Source organism: Leguminivora glycinivorella, chromosome 5 (assembly GCF_023078275.1).
Source record: "Leguminivora glycinivorella isolate SPB_JAAS2020 chromosome 5, LegGlyc_1.1, whole genome shotgun sequence".
Classification (NCBI taxonomy): domain Eukaryota; kingdom Metazoa; phylum Arthropoda; class Insecta; order Lepidoptera; family Tortricidae; genus Leguminivora; species Leguminivora glycinivorella.
This window is the reverse complement of record NC_062975.1, coordinates 2103549-2128712: the sequence shown is the minus strand read 5'-3', so window position 1 is coordinate 2128712 and position 25164 is coordinate 2103549. Positions and strand designations below refer to the sequence as shown.

The window sequence follows — 25164 nt, the reverse complement described above, 5'->3', positions numbered from 1 at the left end:
AATTTGACGCTAGACGCCGATCGAAACACAGTCTGGCTCTGTCGCGTCAATACGGAAGAGCGATAGAGATACTTGATAGAGATGTTTGTGAATTTGGCTACGTACCCTGTTTCGCGGTACAAAAACATAATACTTAGATTAGTCCTTCTATTTGTTTCTGCTTTACCTATTATAGCTACCTTAGTTTATAGGTTATGAAATGTATTTTCTATCTGGTAAATTTACCTTTTCTAACAAATGTGCGTGTGATGTTACATTGTTCGTCAGGTTTCGTGCAATCTCTAAAATTTTCTGTTCGCTGCGTTCTATTTTATCCGCACTGTCTTGCACTGCTGTCTGAAAATTCAAAGACGCATATTATGTATTTACCTGGTGTGCAGAAAAACGATTCATTTCAAAATGATCACATTTTTTACGAGTGTCAGTTAGCATCTATCATTGCATACAAACCTAGCACTAGCAACTTGAAAGGTAGCAATTGTGGCCAATCAAATGTTTTATATAATTCAATTTTCTGGGGGAAAGCGGCCACGATATATTATTATAGGTACTTACAATAACACTAGACTGAAGCAGATGCATCCTATGTTCCAGTCTTTCAGCCGCTAATTGAGCTCTTTCCAGTCTTAACGAAATTGTGGTCTCCACGCGGTCTGTAAACAATCAAGTTGTTTCGTTTACGGCATACTAGAACTAGAAAACTAGGCGCTGAAATCAACAAGACTAATCCACTAACACGATTGGTGCTGTCCCTAATTTTGGTGGGCTTTTCTATGTTAAATCAAATGAAGTCAAATAAGTTCTAACGCGCGGCTGCCGCATTAATGCATAGCATTATATGTTCGTCATTCCATAAGAATATAATACTTACGACAATCAACGCCACTTTTTCAATAGGGATCTCTCACAGGCTTACCATATGAACGCTGTTATTTATCCAGGGTGCATTAGTATCTAAATGTATACAAATAAGCCTATGGGTGGTCGGACATCGTTGAATCATTGATTAAGAGCCCTTGCCGAGTCAATTACTGCGGGAGCCACATTGCGAAAGTTGCGATCTAAAATAGGATATGACACAATAGGACCGTCGCTCATCAGTTTCCCGGATGAGAAAGGGCGAATTCAACTTCACAACTTGTGACTGGGCCGTTTGGTGCAAAAGCATAATAGTTTACCTATTAAATTCGGCATATCGAAACACTCGGAATGCAGTAAAGCGTAAGCAAATTACAGAAATATGGCTAAGTAAGCTAATTGTCCTAATTCTGACAAAACACAGTGTGGGTGGAAGTGCCACTGTAAACGTCATATTTTCATAGAAACTAGACGTTAATGGTAACACCTCCACGTTATGCAAAATAAGCTTGTTTGGCTAAATCTTGGACACATGTAACAAAAACAAGATTTGCGATGTCACAAATTATTAAAAATAGATATGGCATGACGCCCTAATTTAGTGGTCTACAAAATACTCCGTGCGTGAATTCAGTTTAGTTGACATGCATCAACAACAAACATCACACAATTTTAAGTTATATTGTTCATTAATATTGATGTGGCGCTAAACACATTAACGTTTAAACGTGAAAATTCGCGACGATATTAACTTTTATTGTAGCTTTAACACTGAGGCGTAAATAATTGAGGCAATAAACATATTGATGGTTTTCTTCAATAACTATGTCAGGGTTTTAGTTTGTTTTTGTTTTGAAACTACTAGCAGTACTAACCCCTCGACAAATATACGAATTGTTGCATGTGAGCCAGTTTGGTTTGCTACTTTTGCACTACCCCAGCAATGTGTCGTTAATATTTGCCTGATCCATATGCGATGGATGAACGCGAATCGACGTCAGACGGAATAGAAATCTTAAAGCAATTTTTTTTATTCATAGATGTAATGTAACCTAACCATCTAATTTGATGTATCTTACCTAGTTTATCCTGTATGACTTCTAGCTTGCGCGCCTGCTTGACCTGGGCCGCACTGACCAACTCCATTATTCGCAGTTTCTCCTCGATCTTGACCAGGACTCCGTTAAGTTCCTGAAAACAATCATATTTGTCCATTTTAAACTGGTTTGAAAACCTATAACATGACATGGTCCTGTTTGAAGAGCATTTAGAGATGCCCGTCACCGGCGTTGTTGTCAAATAAATCAGTGCTAGTCTATGTCAATATACCCTTTCTTAGCTAGGTGACGGGAAAAGCTTTGTCAGGTACGATACTAAATAGACCTTAGCATTATCTCGTAATTAACGTTTTATCGTTATTATAATATCTGTCAAGGACATATGGGCATTCTGACAAGCAGTTTAGCGAAACGATAGAAAATAGCTTGGAGCTTTTTGCGGACCGATGATTTCTCACTGTTCTGGCTCTGCAAAATCCTATAGACAGTATAGACGATCCACAACATAGCGACAAAAAAAAAAAATATCGTAATAAGTACCTAAGAACAAAATTTAAAGCCACATGGATGGCTTCCGCGAAAATCTTCGGCGTTCCATGTCTTTAGGGCACTTATGCTTCATCTGAAATAAGGACGAATTATTGTTGGATTTTCTGATTGAAAACCTCAATTGAAGCATAAGGACCTTTTGGCACGGAAACTCACATTTTGCTCTTTTGCTTAGTGTTTAGTGTGCTGCTCCATTGAAATTGAGGATGGTACTGGCCAGGCTAGTGTGTGGGTTGTGCTTAGCTTGAATGTGTGCTGCTCCGTTAAAAATCAGGAGATCAGGATGGCACTGACCAGGCTAGTGTGTTAAAAGTTAAAAGCCATATAGATGCGTTCCTCGTTCAGATCCTGATTGTGCCGTGCTCTGCTGCTGGACGTGAGGAGTTGAGGATGATACTGACCAGGCTATATTGTGTTCAAAGCCATATAGATGGGTTCCGGGTTTTAGGCGTGCTGATCCTGATAGTGTTGTGTCCTGGACTGTTGCTAGAAGTGAAGAGTTGAGGACGATACTGACCAGGCTAGTGTGTGGGTTGTGCGCGTGGACGCGTACCGCGTGGGGCTCCGCCGAGCAGCGCGCCAAGCTCAGGCACGCCAGCGCTAACACCGTACTTAACATCGCCCCGTCTGTAAACAAATAACATTATACTGTTTTCTGTTGGTCTTGCTTGAACTCGAACATCTGACGTCGCTAGCGCCAGTTTTGATGGAATTCGGTAGTTCATCCCTAAGCTGTTGCGTAGGTACATGTATACTGTATAGTTCATCTTGGCTTCCACGCAGCCTGATCTTCAAACCTTGATGGAAAATTTTGGTTAACAGAAACGACTTCAGTAATTTTACTTCAGTGTCAAACTCTTATGTCTTGGCACGCTTAACCAATGGTCAAGTGTTGAGTTTTGCCTGACCTTTGTAGGTAATAGTAGTTTGCACATCCGTTTACCTTTAGTAATTTTTAATCTCTGTATGTTTTTAATAAGAAGCGATAGATTTACGAAAGCACAGTAAGTTAGGTAGTCAGTACACGACTCTACTTTAAAATGCAGCCTTTCTCTAATCAGCCTTCTAATAAATCGTTTATTTAACTCGAAAATTATTCAGCATCGTTGTTAGCATGTGACCCGCGTCTCCAGCCACTTGCGACGATGTCTTTACGAAGCAATCGAAGCATAATTTATTGAACTCTTCTAAATGATACCTACATAGCTACATCTTTACAGCTACTTCATAAACGCTTCGCTATGCAAGACATCTTCGAACTTCCTTTGGAAGTCCCCAGCTATCATTTCGTGGTATTTCTTTTTATATTTTTCTGTTCTGTATGATTTACTATTTGTGTTTGTGCTGGCGAATACATTATTTCTATTCCATTCAATGCCCGTCTGTCTGTCTGCGATTATTCAGTGTCGTTGTTAGCATGTACCCCGCGTGCCCGTCATTTGCGACACGACGCATTGTCTATATCAAACACCGCCGCAGGTGCGAGGCGTCCTGTTTATGCATCTATTTATTTGCATTCCGGTGCAGTTCGTGGACCCCGGATGGCCGGAATCAGTCTGGCGTCCTAAAGACAATGATGGCAAGTTTGTATGAGGCTTGAAGGTAGTTAGCGCCTTTTGTTTGTGATTGACGCCCCCGCGCCGACCTTTCAACATGCACTGTCAGCAGATCAAGCCGGATAAACTTAGGGTTGCCAGACAGACATTCCTGATACAGCATTCTCCCGTGTCGCATGCGATGCATGAACGGCTGCGCTTTAGTTTTGTAATTGTTGGAACTAAGAATGTTACACTTAGGGCCACTTGCACCAACGAAAATGGAGAATTAACCCGAGGGTTAACCCACCATTTTATATGGAATTTGACAGTTGACAGCCCACTAACCCTGAGTTAAGTGGTTGGTGCAAGTGGGCCTTAAAGACCAAATCTAATGTTAGCATAACTCGAAATGTTAGCATACCACTTTTTATCGTTGTCAATCTGAGTGTAATTGTTGTGAATAAACATTATATTCTTTACTAAAGCATCCAGCCACTATCACGTTCTGCTTCTACACAAGTGACCCATATTCTTGTAATCTTTAAAAAGCCCGAAAGTCAGGTAACCCTAGTTAAGCTGTTTTGTCTAGGGCGTATGTTCGGCTGTGTCCGACCTGCCTTCCGCTGTCGGCACCATGTCAGTTGCGTAATATTCCTGTACCATTGTGAGGTCCACTTCTATTGTAATACTCTTATTAATATTTAAAGTCGATTTAGTTCCTTGTTTAACGTTGAGGAAGATGGATTTAATTTTCGATGGGAATATTATTTAACTTTTCGTAGTCCATGTTCGTTTTCTGATTGCAATAATTTATCATGAATCATCATCAACTTAAGAGTATTATCAACAATCGCTAAGCAGTCATATCGTCACTACTTTTTAAAAACTCGTATCTCACGCTGTTCCTCAAAGTTAAAACGCAGTAAGTCTACATGCATTCCATACATACTACAATTTTCTTTTCATTGACAGACGAAGATACAAGTTTTTTTTTAAAGTAGTGACGATATGAAATTCTATGTTGGACCCCGTTTTGGCTGAAAACTTGATTTCAAATGTATGCTCTCTCATGTAGAATGAAAGTAGGCCTTGATGCTGAAAAAAGACAACGTAGTAATAGCAAGTTTACTCGTAACTATAAGCTGGAGCAATTATTAACCGATATTAAGATGTTCGGCTGTTAAACTGCACTCAACATTAGTCTACACTTAAGCAGTAGCGGTTCCATTAGTTCCAGTGAGTGAGGATTATTGGGCCATGATTATTATGTGTTTGATGGTGTGTCGGAATGAATCGTCACGTATCGGCATACACATCAATTTACCAGTATTGTAACTTCAATCAACAGTCCTTTCAAATACGATACGATCTAGCATTTCGATTGGTGTAGGAAACTATAAAGACGCATTTATTTGTTCTTACGAATTGTTCCTTATTACCTTGCGTAACATAGCCATTTTGCTGCTAACAATTATTGTCCCAAATCTGAAACAGTTAAATATGATGTACTAGACTGCCTAGGCACAGTACTTCGGCCTCAAAGAGCGGACGAGACGAGATCGCTCAAAACTCAAAAGGCGTAAAGGACATGAAAGCTCTCATCCTTGAGCCTACATACTGTATTAATCGACTTGTGCTGCGACACAATATTAAGTGAAGTAATTCACATAATTTTAAAAATAAGATTGTCTTCTAATGTTTACTGGACTACATATAGGTACTTCCGTTTTAAGATAAATGGAAACAATTTTCGCAAACAATCAGACATAAAACAGCATTTTAACCTGAACACAACTGTTTTGGATCCTCCGTAGGTAAAAATTGTGTCCATTTTTTACAATGTGCGTTCCCAAAGCGGTCAAAATACTGACGTACATTACATATGAGTGGACAGTTCTGGTCACGTAGCCGAACTCATTCCCTGCCCAATTCGTCGCGGACGCGTATCGCTAGTAATTGACGTCCGATCCGAGCCGCCACTGTCCAACATACAATCTATACGGCCATCGTGATCATAAATGTGAACACACTTCTATTATCAAGGCGGTAAAGTGTATTTAGCCAGTTTTTAGCACTTTGGTCGCTTAGGTATATTGGACAGCAATTGTGCAGCGGACGTGATCAATAACTTCTCATATATCCATCTATCATTGATTGATATAATAATTACGTTTAATGAGTCTTTATGAACGAGCGCTTTGCTTCGATAAAGAAACTCATTCTAACGTCAACCCTGTAGTGAACAGCAAAGTTAAAACTAAAAGAATCACGGTTGAAAATTGTTTTGACAGAAATGTCATGCCGTAAAAGGTGCTTGTTGATTTTGCTCAAGCTAACAATGTATAGTACAATACAATACAATAAAGAATTCGTTTATTTTCTTTTAACTGCAGGCATTCCGAAATTCAGAGGGAAAGCACTCGTACGCGAGGACGTTGACCCCGTTTATTCAGAAGTGGAGTGGAAAACCAGATGTTCAATTTAAAGATCAATTATATAGAGACGTAGATAAGGATCTCTTCTCGCAGTTGTTAGTGATATTGACCTTCCGCGTGTCCGGCAGAGGTTGTTTATAGTCTTTGATTTGTAGAAGCTTTTGTTTAACTTTCTTTGTTAGTCTGTATGCTATTTTTAAGTCAAATCTTGGAAAACAAATTAAAATCACTTGGTGACATTCAATAGAGATTGGATTTGATATAAGTACACATAGGTGCAAAGAAAATTGCAGGTCCCACTGCATAGAAGTTTGTAAGCTAAGGTTATACCGGTACCGATACACCAGTAGCCCATTTCTCAAAACTGAAAGTTACAAGTGATTGTCAATGTCTAATATGACAAGTTGGAATGAGACTTCCGCATGTAACTCGTAACTTTCAGTTTTGAGAAATGGCCCCTGAACTCAAACTAGAGTTAGAAGATACATATAATATCCTTGAGCTGATAAATAGAGAATACTAAAAGTTTTATTTAAATGCTAAGATATACTTAACTCGGGACAAAATATTCGCGAAAACCAGACAATTTTTATTTTATTGACTAGTAATCAATTTTAGGCAAGCCGGTGGGAATCGGCTTATATGGACCAGCCGCAGCTGTTAGATATGAACAAACCAAATTTGAATTCCAGATTGTCATACGTGTCAACAGCCACACCGGGTTGCAATTATGTAAATTTGTGAGCTGCAATTACCTAGGAACGAATAGGCGTGAGGTGACTGACTTCCTAAAACCGTCCCGCCTTCGTTGTTGAAACTAGTGCACGCAAATGCAGCACAAACGTGTTTATTGCCTTGTAAACTTTAAAATTAAGGTATTACCATTCACAAACTGAGTGTACAGAGTAGTATTGCTAGCTGCACCATTCAACTAGATCACCTTACCCAGGAGTTCTCAACAAAAGCCAATTTGGAGGTACAATTTGCGGCTCTTTTAAGTTACCCATAACAAAACTCTTGAGAGTTCATATATTATATAACTGTTAACAACATTGCGGTTTTTTACGCTTCCTAAAACTGATGCATTACTACTGCTGGAAGTATACTTATTACTCAATCATTTTTACCAGCAACAGTCTAGGTCGTATATTCACTACGCTTGTTAAGATTAGCGAGCTTTCAATGTAATCAGTCACTGAAACCTTTAGGTGCGCGACAACCGTTTAATTAAAGATTGTTTTATACCGGTCAAATTGAAGGGATACCGTTTGTATGCTTTCTGAGAACCTGAGCAAGCGTTCATCATAACCAGTGACTGTGACCTTAACGTGGGCAGTAACCACTTAATCGAAGATTTCTCTTATGGTGGTTGAATTGAGGCGATGCTCTTACAGTTCCAAGTAACGTAGCCAGTCTGCTAGACGCACGATGTGTAGTTGTAGTTACACCACTGACGGCTCCTTGTCAAAGTTCAGTGGAGCTGGAAGGGAGCCAACGCGGCTAGCGGCGTACTTCCAGGTGCGAATGCACTTTCATTGCTTTTTTCGTTTTACCAGTTTGATACTGCCATTTTGAATTAAATAAAAACACGTGGTGAGCTTTCTCTAATTAGCAAGGTGTTGGCGTGCACATTCGAGCATTCGATTATTTTATGATATCTGTTTAATGATAGGTATGTAACGTGAGTATCATCATGAATATCATCATATCAAGTTGATAATAATATAGGAAGTATGAAGGAGCAGAATAATCTCTACGAGAGCGGATTGATTTGAAAAGTTTATGCTCAATAATGTTTAGTTATCTAAGAATTGGTATTAGGGATGTTTAAAACTGACCTCAATTTTTGACCAAATTATATTCATATGTCATTTAAACGGTTTCATTCGAACGAATGCATTCATAGTTATTAGCCCCGAAAATGTTCTCTTCTTCTGGTTATACATATGACGATGAATTGCAAGTTTAATTCAGGCATCGCGTACGTTGGCATTCACTGACCACAAGTAAATATTTTCGTCCTCCCTTCCTGATGTTATTGTGTGAACACTTCCTGGTGAGATCACGTTTATTCCTAAGCCGCAAGTTTCGCCGTGACAGCGTACAATGTAGTAACTTGTATCTTTGTCTACCCGCACGTCTGCCTGGAATCTCACAGCGATTCATCCTACATAATGGTCGCGTCAGAACAACGGTGAAAATTAATCGGATTTTTTGTTGTCGAGTCATGCGGCTTCCGTCCTTAAATTAAACACTGGAAAGGAAGATATCCTTGTGCTTTTTATTTACATCGTGATATGTGCTTTTCTTAAATGAAATAGACCACCCGACCACAACTGACTAGTGGCTGTTAGTTTATTTTAATCTGAGCTGGTTTTAGATGGCAGATACGTACCTTTTAATGAATACGCTCCGACGCGGAGCACAATAATTTTGAATCTGTGACGTGTTAACAATGAACGTCTCCATGCGAGTACGTGGGGCAGGTTGGTTAAGATTTATCGCTAAATTGTCGCTTCCTACGACAACACTGTCACAAAGAAAAGTCGGAGACAGTGGGATCTATATTTAAAACGTAATGCCGAGGTTACAACACATGTCCTACGAGACGCTAATCGTAAGTGTGTGTGTGGATTGAGTGAGCACCTTCCGAAAATAAAAAAAAATATGCTGATCATTTAGTAAAAGTTCTAAAACAATTGTAAAACGAATCTCTGAATTTGTAAAAAGATAAATCAAAAGATACAGCCATTAACATGTGCTCACTCAGTTCTCACATACTACCAACGAAAACAGTGAATATATTCATTTAACATATAATATTTATATACTAACATTTAGTAAAAAATAGGCCAACCTACCTCTATAAATATTAGATCACCTAGTTACGTATTTAATTTTTTACAAATAGTTTCTTATGCTCACTCAATCCTCACACTTTTGAAAAGCCGAATTTTGATGAAAAACATAAGATTTAGACCGCTATTACATGTGTATAGTTTAGTAAAAGTGAAATGGGAATTTGTAAAATACAAAACGAACCACTAACGTGTCAGGTTTTTTTATAATAAATTTTTGTAAATGCTCACTCAGTCCACACGTTTTGAGAAAGTTAAAAATGTAAATATCTTACGATTTGTAGCACCTAAGACACTCGAAAGTACTTCAACATTTAGTAAAAATTTTTACTAAATATCCACCATCTAATATTTTATATTCGTTGTCTGGTTTTAAAGATATTCAGACATAACTTTTCTCATACAAATGTATCAAGTAGGGTGACCACACTATGTCGGCTCCTGATTTTCCCCACCTTCCCATTGTCATATTGAGATTGGGGAGTTTCGTTCAATTTTGATAATAGTTTATATTAAACTAATACCATATTAATTCTCCATCTGCAAACTGTTTTTAGGTTATGTTCTTGGCCTAGTGATGATGTGTATTGTGTAATTTTTATCGACGTCAGGATAATAACCATATCGACCATATAGATGTCGATATGAACTATACACATATAATAGCGGTCTAAATCTTATGTTTTTCATCAAAATTCAGCTTTTCAAAAGTGTGAGGATTGAGTGAGCATAAGAAACTATTTGTAAAAAATTAAATACGTCACTAAATGATCTAATATTTATAGAGGTAGGTTGGCCTATTTTTTACTAAATGTTAGTATATAAATATTATATGTTAAATGAATATATTCACTGTTTTCGTTGGTAGTTTGTGAGAACTGAGTGAGCACATGTTAATGGCTGTATCTTTTGATTTATCTTTTTACAAATTCAGAGATTCGTTTTACAATTGTTTTAGAACTTTTACTAAATGATCAGCATATTTTTTTTTATTTTCGGAAGGTGCTCACTCAATCCACACACACACTAATCGTAATCCGTGCTGAATGCCGAGCCCGCCGGCCGGCCACTGCGTCGTCGTCTTGGATCTTAATACAGATAAATTGCAGATCAAGTTACACCGGCGCTTGATAATCCTTTGATATTAGCATTCAAATCACAATTCTCATCACTCACTTTTATTCATCAACTTGTAAAAGAGGTTAGTGTGGCTATCTCGCGTGGCTTTTCGGATATCGATTGATGATTATGATTGGAAAGTGGTTTTGGGAAAACTACCGATATTGAAGTTAAGACTTAAAATTTTAATTTATATGCAAATTTAAGAAATTTAACAGATAAGCAGTTAGGTACTTGTTGTTGCTTGATTCGGTATGCAACTTCGTAATCGCAGGCGCAAGCTTACTGTCGCGGGCTCTTCGGAATGCCGTTTGGTGGCCACTTATTGTAAATTTGCACTGATGTTGCAATTCCATGACTCACCGCGTACGCAATTATATTTTTCAACCTCCGTATTAAGTGATTTCGTAAAAAGCAATACTTTTGAGGTATTTGACAGGCCCTTCATCATAATGATAGATAAGGCAATAGCTCTTCGAATTGTTTGTTTTTAAACCCCTAATTAAATCCCGGAATGTTTGTCCGATGCACGTGTTCGAACAGCCCCTGTCAAATGGGTGGAACGTATGTCAAAGCACGTCTGCCTTAACACCCACAGCGGCTTGTTAATCCAGTCGATGACAGTATACTCGTACTTACATCGACGATGAATCATAAACTAAGAAACTAGAACGGTTTTTGTAGCACTGAGCTTGAAGTCCTAGAATGCGTTCACGTTATCAGCTTGCGTTAGGTCGTGTCACATCACGCCCTCATTCTGAGGCGTGTCAGTGTGTAAAGATTGAGCATAGGTACATGACACAAGTACCACTGGTATTAGTAACACACTTCGATAGTTTAGAGATGAAACAAAAACGTTTGAGCAAACAAAGGCTTGTAAAATGTTTGTACGGGGACAGTCAAGGGACCTTTACGTAGGCTTGCCTATGAGATGTTTTGTACCTTATCCTTTCTGTGGAGGCATCGTGAATATCAGGCAAGTAGGTTAGAGACGGCAGCAGACGGCGCAGCGGCCGGCCATTGCGCAAACTAGCAATTAATTTGTATACACTAGACTGCAAGATTAACGCGGTACTTACACCAAACGAATTTTGTAAGCATTGCAAGCTATTTTGTGTACAAATGTAGTAACTGCAATGTTCTAATTTAGCTAAATACTTAGGTACTTTGCAAACGAATTTTAAAACCAGTTTTGCTTTAGTTAGCGTCGATCATTATTTTATTGTGCCTTACATACATATTACATACATGCCGGACATTTAATGGGCGACACTTACGACAAACGACCATTCGGTTTCTTCCAGTCATCTTCAGTGATCTTTCGCCTTTGCTTGCATCGCAAGATCACTGGATTGTCCTACCTTACCTAAATAAGGTAGTGGTATAAGCTTGTTTGACTGCTTTAATAATATGTTTGCTAACGTATTACAAGAATGTCTTCTTGGAAAATGAATATTCTTGTATTTTACCTAATTGTCTCGTCCTAATCACATCGTCTTGGTTTCAAATATCAGCCTATGATACACTATATACATTACATTTGCTGCAAGTACTGATAGAAGTGATGTAACGCTACGCCTGATCAGGAAATTAGCGTTGTAATATAAATTAAACACCTTATTTAAATATGTTGTCTTTAAAATTCTGCTGTTGTAAAAGATGGTCCCATTGCACAAAGACTGCTTTCATGTTTTATGCACCTGATTCATAATAATGGTGATATTTATTTTATTTACACACATAATTATGTAGTTGGACGCTTTGAAGTTGTTGAACCCTTTTGTTTGATAGTAAATCGTTTTAAAATGGGGTTGCTATCGCGTGACTTCCTATCATTTCGTGGTGTTATAGGTACTTATAGTATTATAGTTTTTATCAATATTGGATTATTATGACGGCCATTTAATTCAATAATAGATGGATAACCCTTCAAAAGTGTTTTGATTTAGACCCATGCAATAGACGACAAACTTAATATATCTCTAGAAAATTGTTAAATAGAAAGTTGAGTGCAGTATTAAATACCAAATTGTTACTGATTTTATAAACGTTTTAAATGAAGTCGCATCAGTGAACCTATATGAAATAGTATTTTATGCAACAGGCGTTTAAAGGAGATCAAAAAAGACGAGTGGCGTGGGTAACAATTTGAGGCGAAGCCGAAAATTGTTATTAAGACGCCACGAGTATTTTTTGACTCAGTTAAACACCGTTGCATACAATACTTTTTCTACGACCATGCACATACTTTTGAATAGTTTTCTAGAATAACTTTCGTGAAATTCGCACTGTTTCCTACAAGTATTTTGACTTGTCCTCTGCAATGTTTCTGCACACACCCTGTCGCTCGCACTCCCTCGCGCCGCCGCCCGCCCCCGGCCGGCGCCCCGCGGCCCGCTATATCCCTTAACGGCTACCTAACAATGCTGTAAGAGCTATATCGTATGCGTGGGTACGCGGGGCGCCGGCCGGGGGCGGGCATCTTTTATGTAGGGTTTTAAGAGCGTTATAACATTTCGGCGTCGGGCGAAATTAGGTATTTTACCCGCCGCGCGAGCCCAATATGCCGACCCTTTCTAGCGCGTCTTATCACTCGCTCGCACTACAATAATGGACAAAACAATCTTGATCCTTTCTATGGAATTTTCATAACAACCACAATCTACTATCTCGATATAAACTTTTGGTTTCTAATAAACATTATTTTGTACGAAAATACGAGAATATAGCGCGAAATAATATCAATTATGTTAAAATTTATTTAAAAAATTAAAGTAATAATTATAAAAGTAGATCCCATCCCAAATATTTGCTTTTGTTATATGATAAGTATTAGAGTAAAGTATAATTATATTAATATGATGATAAAATAAGACAAATACAATTCTAATTACTTCAAGGTGGTGCTCAGGGTCTGATGATGGAGCCAGATGGTGGTCACCAATACCAATGAACAATATGACTATACAACTTCGTGGTTTACATGTCATTCTAGCATTTTCACTTTCACATTTCAAGTGCATATACCACGAGTATAGGTTTTCGGGTGTGCTGATTTAAAAATTAATGACCGATTTGGAATCTGACATTGCTGACTGTCACTTTGACACAAAAGTCGTCATGGGTGTCGTAAAATAGGTTTTAGGGGTGCTGATTCCAAAATTAATGGCCAATGTGGAATCTGACATTGCTGACTGTCACTTTGACACAAAAGTCGTCATGGGTGTCGTCAAATAGGTTTGCGGGGGTGCTGATTCCAAAATTAATGAACAATGTGGAATCTGACATTGCTGACTGTCACTTTGACACAAAAGTCGTCATGGGTGTCGTAAAATAGGTTTTAGGTGGTGCTGATTCCAAAATTAATGACCAATGTGGAATCTGACATTGCTGACTGTCACTTTGACACAAAAGTCATCATGGGTGTCGTCAAATAGGTTTGCGGGGGTGCTGATTCCAAAATTAATGAACAATGTGGAATCTGACATTGCTGACTGTCACTTTGACACAAAAGTCGTCATGGGTGTCTTCAAAAAGGTTTCCGGGGGTGCTGATACCAAAATTAACGACTATTTTGGAATCTCACAGTGCTAATTGTAATTTTGACACAAAAGGAATCATGGGTGTAGTCAAATAGTTTTTAGGGGGCACTGATTCCAAAATTAATGAAATGATTTAAAAAGTAATGACCGATTTGGAACCTGACATTGCACAGTACCCCTGGAAAGGAAACCTATTTGACGACACCCATAACGACTTTTATGTCAAAGTGACAGTCAGCAATGTCAGATTCCAAATTGATCATTAATATTGAGATCAGTACCCATGAAAACCTATTTGAAGACACCCATGATCACTTTTGTGTCAAAGTGACAGTCAACAGTGTCAGATTCCAAATTGGTCATTAGTTTTCAAACACCTCCGGATACCTATTTGACGACACCCATGACGACTTTTGTGTCAAAGTGACAGTCAGCAATGTCAGATTCCAAATTGGTCACTAATTTTGGAATCAGCACCCCTAAAACCTATTTTACGACACCCATGACGACTTTTGTGTCAAAGTGACAGTCAGCAATGTCAGATTGAACATTGGTCATTAATTTTGGAATCAGCACCCCTAAAACCTATTTTACGACACCCATGACGACTTTTGTGTCAGAGTGACAGTCAGCAATGTCAGATTGAACATTGGTCATTAATTTTGGAATCAGCACCCCCTAAAACCTATTTTACGACACCCATGACGACTTTTGTGTCAGAGTGACAGTCAGCAATGTCAGATTGAACATTGGTCATTAATTTTGGAATCAGCACCCCCTAAAACCTATTTTACGACACCCATGACGACTTTTGTGTCAAAGTGACAGTCAGCAATGTCAGATTCCACATTGGTCATTAATTTTGGAATCAGCACCCCCTAAAACCTATTTTACGACACCCATGACGACTTTTGTGTCAAAGTGACAGTCAGCAATGTCAGATTCCAAATTGGTCATTAATTTTGGAATCAGCACCCCCTAAAACCTATTTTACGACACCCATGACGACTTTTGTGTCAAAGTGACAGTCAGCAATGTCAGATTCCACATTGGTCATTAATTTTGGAATCAGCACCCCCTAAAACCTATTTTACGACACCCATGACGACTTTTGTGTCAGAGTGACAGTCAGCAATGTCAGATTGAACATTAGTCATTAATTTTGGAATCAGCACCTCCTAAAACCTATTTTACGACACCCATGACGACTTTTGTGTCAAAGTGACAGTCAGCAATGTCAGATTGAACATTGGTCATTAATTTTGGAATCAGCACCCCCTAAAACCTATTTTACGACACCCATGACGACTTTTGTGTCAAAGTGACAGTCAGCAATGTCAGATTCCACATTGGTCATTAATTTTGGAATCAGCACCCCTAAAACCTATTTTACGACACCCATGACGACTTTTGTGTCAAAGTGACAGTCAGCAATGTCAGATTCCAAATTGGTCATTAATTTTGGAATCAGCACCCCTAAAACCTATTTTACGACACCCATGACGACTTTTGTGTCAAAGTGACAGTCAGCAATGTCAGATTCCACATTGGTCATTAATTTTGGAATCAGCACCCCTAAAACCTATTTTACGACACCCATGACGACTTTTGTGTCAGAGTGACAGTCAGCAATGTCAGATTGAACATTAGTCATTAATTTTGGAATCAGCACCTCCTAAAACCTATTTTACGACACCCATGACGACTTTTGTGTCAAAGTGACAGTCAGCAATGTCAGATTCCACATTGGTCATTAATTTTGGAATCAGCACCCCCTAAAACCTATTTTACGACACCCATGACGACTTTTGTGTCAAAGTGACAGTCAGCAATGTCAGATTCCAAATTGGTCATTCATTTTGGAATCAGCACCCCCTAAAACCTATTTTACGACACCCATGACGACTTTTGTGTCAGAGTGACAGTCAGCAATGTCAGATTGAACATTAGTCATTAATTTTGGAATCAGCACCTCCTAAAACCTATTTTAGTCACCCATGACGACTTTTGTGTCAAAGTGACAGTCAGCAATCTGAGGTACTACGAGTACATATTCGTAATCTGAAAGTAATCAAGTCAATAATTTCAGTTATTTTGAATCGACTATGATTCCGAATTATTGGTAATAGTAATGATTGTATAGATGATTAGTGATTCCTTTACATGTAATGGTAATTTACCGTTTCACTTGATTACATTACAAGTAATCTGACACCCAGTAGTGTCAGATTACAAAGTAAAATCAAGTAATCGTGTAATCCGGAATCGATTACGATTTCCCCATCTCTGGGTTTAGTTATATGGTTCATTGGTACTGGTGACCACCATCTGGCTCCATCATCAGACCCTGAGTACCACCTCTTGTCAAAGGTCTTGTTGAGACGAACCCAACGAGCCTAAACACGAAGTCGTTTACTTACATGGTTCACTGGTACTGGTGACCACCTTCTGGCTCCATCATCAGATCCCGAGTACCATCTTGATGTGTCTTATCATCTTGACCGTATTGTAATTTTCACATTTTTATCATCACAACGTTGTAATACTTTAACATTTAAACATAACAAAGTATTACAAAAGCAAATATTTACGGATCTAGGATCAAATTCGTTGGTCGCTGTTTACACACACACAATGCGAGGATAGCCCGTGTAGAAACAAGGCGTCCGACCCACACAACCAATAAATATTCTCGACGTTTGCGATGAAAACTCGGAGACCAAAGTGACATACGTCTTACCTCCTCGAGCTCCGGCGCGGCACTGAAATCGCAGGCGTCCGTCGCCGGTAAAATAGCGACAGGAAGGCTAGTTTTCAAAAAATTGGCAAAAAATCATGATAAAATATTATAACGACAAATGGATAACAGCAGTTTAAGCACATTGTGCAGATTATTTATATACTAAAATAACTTCGATAACATGTAGATTTTCGGAGAAATGATCACTTGTTTCGATGTATTTTCAAGACAAAAATAAAACCGCCTTCAAAAATAATCGCGTTACAAAACACGGAGAAACTAAAAAGCCAAAAATAATAAACCTTTCAATTCAGATTTCTTATCGTATTGCAATAAGCTAAACATCCAAATTATAAACAAATCAATTATTTTGTAGTCGGTACCAGACCTATTCGTCGCCTTGCTATTGCCTGTTTGCCCCACTCAACCATACACAGGCTGGTACCGACTCCAAAAATAATTGATTTGTTTATAATTTGGATGTTTAGCTTATTGCAATACGATAAGAAATCTGAATTGAAAGGTTTATTATTTTTGGCTTTTTAGTTTCTCCGTGTTTTGTAACGCGATTATTTTTGAAGGCGGTTTTATTTTTTGTTAAAAAGTTTATTTATTTGTTGATTTTTAGTGGTTCCTAGTGATATTATATGTATCAGTCCGAATACATGTACAGTAGTGAAAGAATTATCCTTTAACTCCTAACCATTGAGGAGTTGACCTTCCATCATCAGCTCAGCCACATAAAATTATTACCATCAGACGTAAATACTGGTGTACCTTTGAAAAATAGACTAAAAACATTACATGTGCCTATAACATTTGAAGAGTTCCCTCGATTTCTCCAGGATCCCATCATCAGACCCTGACTTGGTGCCAATGGGACCATCTCGGGGTTATACCGGTTCGATCAAAAAAAATTTTTGAAAATCGGTCCACGATTCTCGGAGATATCGAGTAACATACATACAAAAAAAAAAAAAAAAAAAAAAAAAAAAAAAAAAAACATTCAGTCGAATTGAGAACCTCCTCCTTTTTTGAAGTCGGTTAAAAATTGAGTTCGTTTTACTTTCAATTTCTCAATTTCAAAGGATTAAATGATAAATATTGTTTAATGGGCCTTAAGTACAAGATATTTGGAACTTAAATTTACCTCATTTATGAGAGTGATCTTATCAAATTGTACATAATAAGAGCTCCGAATTCTGTGCTTCACGCGGTTTTTCCTAAACGAGCATCAGAAAAACAATCATTACTAATTGAAAAAGCTTTTTTTTTTCATATGTTTTTTATTTAACCGACAGTTAATAAGATGTTCTAACTGAAACAAGTACTTTCACTGTCTTTTAGTATGAGTAAAGTGTACAATTTTGTCGATAAATATTGTGCATTTTACAATATATCGCCTTTTTTTGTCATAGCGCTCTTAACGATCTATGCACGACACGGTAAATGACGAATAACAACACGGGAGTAGAAAAATAATAATTCGAAAGCGTATTATATAAGCCGTTTTATTTGAAGAGTGTCGTTTTTATACAAAACGTTGTAGTTTATTTTTTATCCTTATTAAATAATGGATTTTTTTGCCTTAAAAATTGCTGACTTGCGTAGTCTTGAAAATCTTGAAATATTTTTTTTAATTATTTTTCTCTGCAAAATCATAAATCTGTATTCAACTAACATCTGTTATACTGTCTATTATAAACTCCGTAGTACTCGTACCATTTAAGAATGTAAAACATTTCCTTTATTTGTTAAAGTCTCTTTTAGTTTACATAAGTTTATGACACGCGACTAAAACACGAGGTATTACATAAGCTGCCTAATCCCACCAAACCTTTACTTTATCTACACAACCACTCATCCGTCTTCGTGAACTTCGAAACAACAATGTCCTAAAAGACAAATGAAACTAGAGACATAGAGCAGTTTTCAAATAATTATGTGATTGTTGGTGTCGACAAAAAGCTTACCGTTTTCGTGGTTAATCTCTTTATCAAATAGTTGAATGCGGGGGCCGCTGCAGCGCATTGTGCAACAGAACTGCATATTTTAGTCATTCTAATCGCTTATCTGAATGCACCCACTGCCGTAAAATACTCAGCTCAGCAGTAGCTAATACATTTTCCGTGTTAAGATCTTGGGACACTGCATTAATTACATCAGAAAGTGCAAACTTATCAGCAGATTATCGAAATCCATTCGCAAGAAAAACTTTGACTTCTTAATATCTTAATATGTGTAGTCCTACCACCTCTTGTTCATGTAGTTAGGCAATTGTTATGTCTCTTTATTCTTGTTCACACATTAATGTACTAAATCAAATACCTATTTGTCGCATCAAAAATCTTGATGTGCATTTGGTTTACCATGAAAATGAGACCATGACTTAGCAATTATACTGTTTCTTTATTAATTGCCTTTGATTGGTTAACACATTTGCTGAAAGGCTGTCCCATAACGTTTGCAAAGATCATGTTTTAGAATTGTGAAAATACCAAAGAATTTGGTACCAATGGTAAACTTGTGCTGATGCTGTGCGCGATATTCGCTCTCGTAAGTCTATCGCTCCTCGTAAAGCTTTAATCAAACCTATCTTCGGGACACTACCCTTTGCCTAATGACACAGTGCAAACTCTATTTTAATACCCGCTCACTTTGTATCATTGTAAGTATCAGATGAATAAGCGGTGAATACACATCACCACGTGACAAGGTTTTTTATGTGGATTACAGTATTTTGAGTTGTAGTAATTTTGCCGTTCTCAGTTATTTTTCTTTACAACCTTTCTTTAGTCTAAAATACCTTTAAATCTGATTAACGTTGTCCCAATTCCAAAGAAAATGCAAACCTATTTTCTAAGCACCAAAAATTAGTTTGGGATACTCGTAGATTTGCACCGGAGATGAAAATAATGGACATTTGTTTTTAGTGTTCTACAATAGATACACGTAGGAAAACAAGCATGAAGCTGTAGATAGTTGTAGGGTCCATGTTTCTAGGACGGAAGCGCTGCGGTGCCGAGAGGGTCGAGAGTCGAGACCGCAGGTTCAATGTCTCGGTAACACGTCAGCGGTCTTTGTCGGTAGCACTAAAAACAATGCCCATCGGTGACAATGAACAGATAATGTAGTAAAATTTAAAAGCTGACACCGTGGCCGCCACCCGCCAGGAATCTTCCGCTTGTTTTCACATTTGGTCTCATTTCGTCCCATTAGTATCGATCCTTTATTTTTTATTGCATTTAGATGGTATCTAACAGTTCCACGAGCTCGAATTGACCTTAGTGGTTCATAAATTTGGTGTCACGAATGTTCGCGAACCGGCTTCGCCGTGACATTATATTAATCGCGACATTAGTATAATGATTCGCTTTGAATACGCATTAAAGCAGTTATCACGGGCCGACATCTCGCTGCGACGTTTTGCGATCCACATGCAAATATTAACGGGTAATGAGCTAAAAGCTTTCATGGTGGCCGCTAATATCTTTACCATAGTGAACAGTGTCAACGTCGGTTATTCTTGCAATTATCTGCATTTTTACGAAAGTAGCAGCAGTCCTGAAATTTAATCATGAGACTACTAGAAATGTTCCAAAAAATTGATGTAAATTGCAATTTCCACAAAGTCATGCACGTGTTCAAACTAAAACCAGGGGCGGCTCACTCCGCGATTCTATCACCGCGCTACAAGTACATGTCAGCGGCCGCGAGTTCGCGGCCCATTCATTGGCGACGACCTTCGCGCGGCGCAATAAAATTCAATGTTGGCTGCTCGCTTGCGGTCCGGTTGTTAACGTAGGTAAGAATTTAGAATGGCGGCATTTTATGAACATCAAAGGAGTGAGCCTTCTGTACTTGTACTATTATATATTCTGTGCTAAAACCTATCGTAGGGGAAAGAATATTTTCCCTTCACTAGCTCGGAAACACGTGTTTTGTCCTTTAATACCAGCGGGTAAAAACTCATTTTATCCACTATTGGGTAAAGTAATTTGACCATGAATAAAGTCAAATTAACTGCTTTAAAATTGATAAAAGTAGGTGAATCTAGTAATAAAGATGATTTAACATCTGTGGAACTACTGGAAGCAGTGATAAACGCATTTTTTGCGTTGTAGTTTCCTCGCTATAGTGAAGAGAAAAGTTTTGTGTTACACTCGGGTGCAAATGTATTTTACTTCTCGTGTGTTAAAAAACTCGCAAGTTCAGGATTCTATTCTCGAACCACTCGCTTCGCTCGTGATTCAACTATAGAATCCTTTTACTTGCTCAATTTTCAATTCCACACTCGGCGTTAAAATACAACTTTGCCCCCTTGTGTATATGTAAACCTGCTGTGTTAAGTGTTAATTTATTGGAGTGGATCTGCTTATATAGGCCCCGGGTTCCGTGATAAAACGCAACACGATCTGTGGTAGTAGGTAAATGTGATGTGTGCGTGATGTTGGTAGAGTCTTTTGTCTTTTTTTGGCTCCGTAGGTTTCCCAAAAGCCCTTGCAATTTACACGTAATTTCGTGTATATTCAAAAAGCAAAGGTTACGAAATGCAAATGCCGGTACTTTCTCTCGTCTCGCAACTGATACGCTGGAGTATGGAGGTTAAGAAAACATTACATCTCCGTCAGAGATAGGGTGCGAAACTCTAATATATGTCACACTATGTTTTATCTGGCGAAGTTTATCTTGGGCCTTAATGGACTGAAATGAGGAAGATTTAAATTGTTAACGGAATGTTCACATTTGATTTGATACTGACGTAGTTTAGTGAGAACAATCTTCTATAAAGTTTGACAGAAGTCAGACGGTTCAAAATTTTATTGACAGACTTATGTGGTTAAACCCTGCTCTCCATTACCTACGTGTCCTACGTCCAATTGAATTTAATTAGTATGCCTTATTATATATTTTATACATAAAACGAAGTCAACTGTTGAGTCCAAAATATATCTTTTGTATTAATTTATCGTACTTACACTACTAACTATGATATATGGAACAAAAAGAGGTGTAGGTATAACCCAAAATGCACTTGTGCGTTTGGTCTATACATATACCACTTAACACGGTGTTAACCGCTCATAAAGCAAAGGATAATGAAGGTGGTATTTGTTTATACGAGTGTGAGACATTATCTGTCGCGGCCAGGAGTGCCGGGCGGGAGTTGTTTGTGTAGCAAATACAAAACACTTGTGGCGCGGGAGCACTACCCACCGCCACACCGCCACCGTGTTTGCTCAGGAAGAATTTTCACATTATCCGATCCGATATCGGATAGAAGAATGTTCGAAACGCGTGTTTTTTTCTACCTATTGAGATTCATAGAAAAAAAAACTTAATTAAAAATAGGCGGACTGGATTAGATAGGGCACTCTTTAGTAACGCTTGTTGTCATAAGCACCATGATTATTGAATGTTTGGAGAGGTACGTCTGATAATTCCAGCCAGATTGGACTGACATTCTCTTATAGGTATACCTGATCTACTGATCAGTACCTACTGTGGTACTACGGCGAATGTAAGATCCGATATTGTATCGGACAATGTGTAAACTGTAAACACAAGGTTCACGCATGACTCGCGATCCGATGGCGAAGCCCTCGACTACCGCGCGGACACTTGGGATAGGTTGTTATACAAATAACCGAACTGGCTCACTTACACTCGCACTTGAACTATTACGAGACTCACGCTTTGCCAAACCTCTCATACCGTGTTATGCATAATGCAGCGGAATAGCGGATGCAATAGTAATATACGTACTGGTACTGAACAAACCACGGGATACTTAATCACTCCCGGCGTTTATTGAGCTGTGCGATTTACCGGCGAAAGTCTCGAGGCATTGAAAACGTTCCGCGTATGAACAATATTTATGGAGCTTAATTATAAATTGGACACTGCGAATTGAATTCGCTTTGTAAAACGTGTACTTCCCGCAGGCAGTGTTCCACACTAATAACACGTTTCATATTCTATTAAAGACAGTGAAATGTTAATCGGGTGTTGAACTTGCTAATAGACGGAGAGCTGGCAGGATTTTGGAGTAGGTCCTTGAGGCAACCTGGAAAGGTGCTCAGATGCTTCTCTGATCATAGCCAACATCAGGTCTGCAAGTCTGGCAGCTGGGGAGCGGGGCTTTATCGAGCTATGAATTTTTAAAGATTTAATATGCCAGATCATTTGGCCGGGTCCTTCACCGTGCCAGAACGGTGCAAAGTGGTAAAAAAAAAATTCCAAAAAAGGTTCTTGAGGCAGTCTGTCATTTTTACCAGTGAAAGATGAGGGTCTAAATAGCCATGGAAAAATAATGCCATGACATGAGGTGGGGTCCGTACCCTGCCATTCGATCTTGAAAGTCATTTTTTTAGTTTTTCGTAAATAACTCGTAAACGGTGGCCCACAGCAAAAAAATATGTTAAACAGAAAATATCTACATAAAATTTCCTACAAGAAAGGTTATGTACGTTTTTTCGATAGGATCAATATATAAATGGATAATTTAGTAAGAATGTTTATTTTAATCGATTACATGCTCCGTTTTTCGTCAATACCTCGTAAACGTTAGCCCACAGCAAAAAAATATGTTAAACAGAAAATATCTACATAAAATTTCCTATAAGAAAGGTTATATAAGTTTTTTCGCTAGGATCAATTTTTTAGTTGGAAAGTATTTTTAAATAGTTTACATGGGCCGTTTCTTGTTGATAACTCAAAAACGGTGGCTCACAGCCAAAAATAATGTTAGACAGAATTAATCTACATAATATTTCCTACAAGAAAGGTTATATAAGATTTTTCGCTAGGATCAATATTTTGGTGGGTACGTTTTTTTAAGCAGATTATATGGGCCGTTTTTTGTTTATAACTCGAAAACCGTGGCTCACAGCCAAAAATAATGTTACACAGAATTAATTATCATAATATTTCCTACAAGAAAGGTTCTATAAGAATTTTCACTAGGATCAATATTTTAGTTGGAAAGTATTTTTAAATAGATTTCATGGGCCGTTTTTTGTTAATAACTCGAAATCGGTGGCTCACAGCCAAAACTAATGTTATACAGAATTAATCTTCATAATATTTCCTACAAGAAAGATTCTATAAGATTTTTCGCTAGGATCAATATTTTAGTTGGAAAGTATTTTTAAATAGATTTAAGATAATTTTTTTTTAGATAAACGGTGGTCCACAGCTAAATAAAATGTTCACGAGAAAAAATCTACATAAAATTTCCTACAAGAAAGGTACTATACGTTTTTTCGCTAGAACCAATATTTTAGTTGGAAAGTATTTTTTAATAGATTACATGGGCCGCTTTTTGTCGATAACTCAAAAACGGTGGCTCACAGCCAAAAATAATGTTATACAGAATTAATCTACATAATATTTCCTACAAGAAAGGTTCTATAAGGTTTTTCGCTAGGATCAATATTTTGGTGGGTAAGTTTTTTTAAGTAGATTACATGGGCAGTTTTTTGTTAATAACTCGAAAACCGTGGCTCACAGCCAAAAATAATGTTACACAGAATTAATTATCATAATATTTCCTACAAGAAAGGTTCTATAAGATTTTTCGCTAGGATCAATATTTTAGTTGTAAAGTATTTTTAAATAGATTTCATAGGCCCTTGTTTGTAAATACCGCGTAAACGGTGGTCCACAGCTAAATAAAATGTTCACGAGAAAAAATCTACATAAAATTTCCTACAAGAAAGGTACTATACGCTTTTTCGCTAGAACCAATATTTTAGTTGGAAAGTATTTTTTAATAGATTACATGGGCCGCTTTTTGTCGATAACTCAAAAACGGTGGCTCACAGCCAAAAATAATGTTATACAGAATTAATCTACATAATATTTCCTACAAGAAAGGTTCTATAAGATTTTTCGCTAGGATCAATATTTTGGTGGGTAAGTTTTTTTAAGTAGATTACATGGGCCGTTTTTTGTTAATAACTCGAAAACCGTGGCTCACAGCCAAAAATAATGTTACACAGAATTAATTATCATAATATTTCCTACAAGAAAGGTTCTATAAGATTTTTCGCTAGGATCAATATTTTAGTTGGAAAGTATTTTTAAATAGATTACATGGGCCGTTTTTTGTTAATAACTCGAAATCGGTGGCTCACATCCAAAACTAATGTTATACAGAATGAATCTTCATAATATTTCCTACAAGAAAGGTTCTATAAGATTTTTCGCTAGGATCAATATTTTAGTTCGAAAGTATTTTTAAATAGATTTCATAGGCCGTTGTTTGTAAATACCGCGTAAACGGTGGTCCACAGCTAAGTAAAATTTTCACGAGAAAAAATCTACATAAAATTTCCTACAAGAAAGGTTCTATCTGTTTTTTCGCTAGAACCAGGGGCGGCTCACTCCGTGATTCTATCGCCGCGCTACAAGTACATGCTGGCGGCCGCGAATTCGCGGCCTAATCAGGGGTGGCGCGCATTCT

The 25164-nt window shown here is 37.8% G+C and overlaps 2 protein-coding genes across 2 annotated transcripts in view; one reads left to right on the top strand and one right to left on the bottom strand.

Moving 5' to 3' along the window:
* Window positions 1-25164, top strand: part of LOC125226429 (Golgi-associated PDZ and coiled-coil motif-containing protein-like) — a 96576-nt gene that overhangs the window by 10240 nt on the left and 61172 nt on the right. The window lies entirely within an intron of this gene.
* Window positions 1-25164, bottom strand: part of LOC125226308 — a 41944-nt gene that overhangs the window by 3740 nt on the left and 13040 nt on the right. Inside the window, exons 2-5 of the mRNA XM_048130247.1 lie at window positions 2983-3092; window positions 1938-2049; window positions 556-653; window positions 226-336 (exon numbers count right to left, since the gene is read on the bottom strand). Of these exons, the coding sequence (XP_047986204.1) occupies window positions 226-336; window positions 556-653; window positions 1938-2049; window positions 2983-3084 (423 nt within the window). The 5' untranslated portion in view covers window positions 3085-3092. The remainder of the gene's footprint in view (window positions 1-225; window positions 337-555; window positions 654-1937; window positions 2050-2982; window positions 3093-25164) is intronic.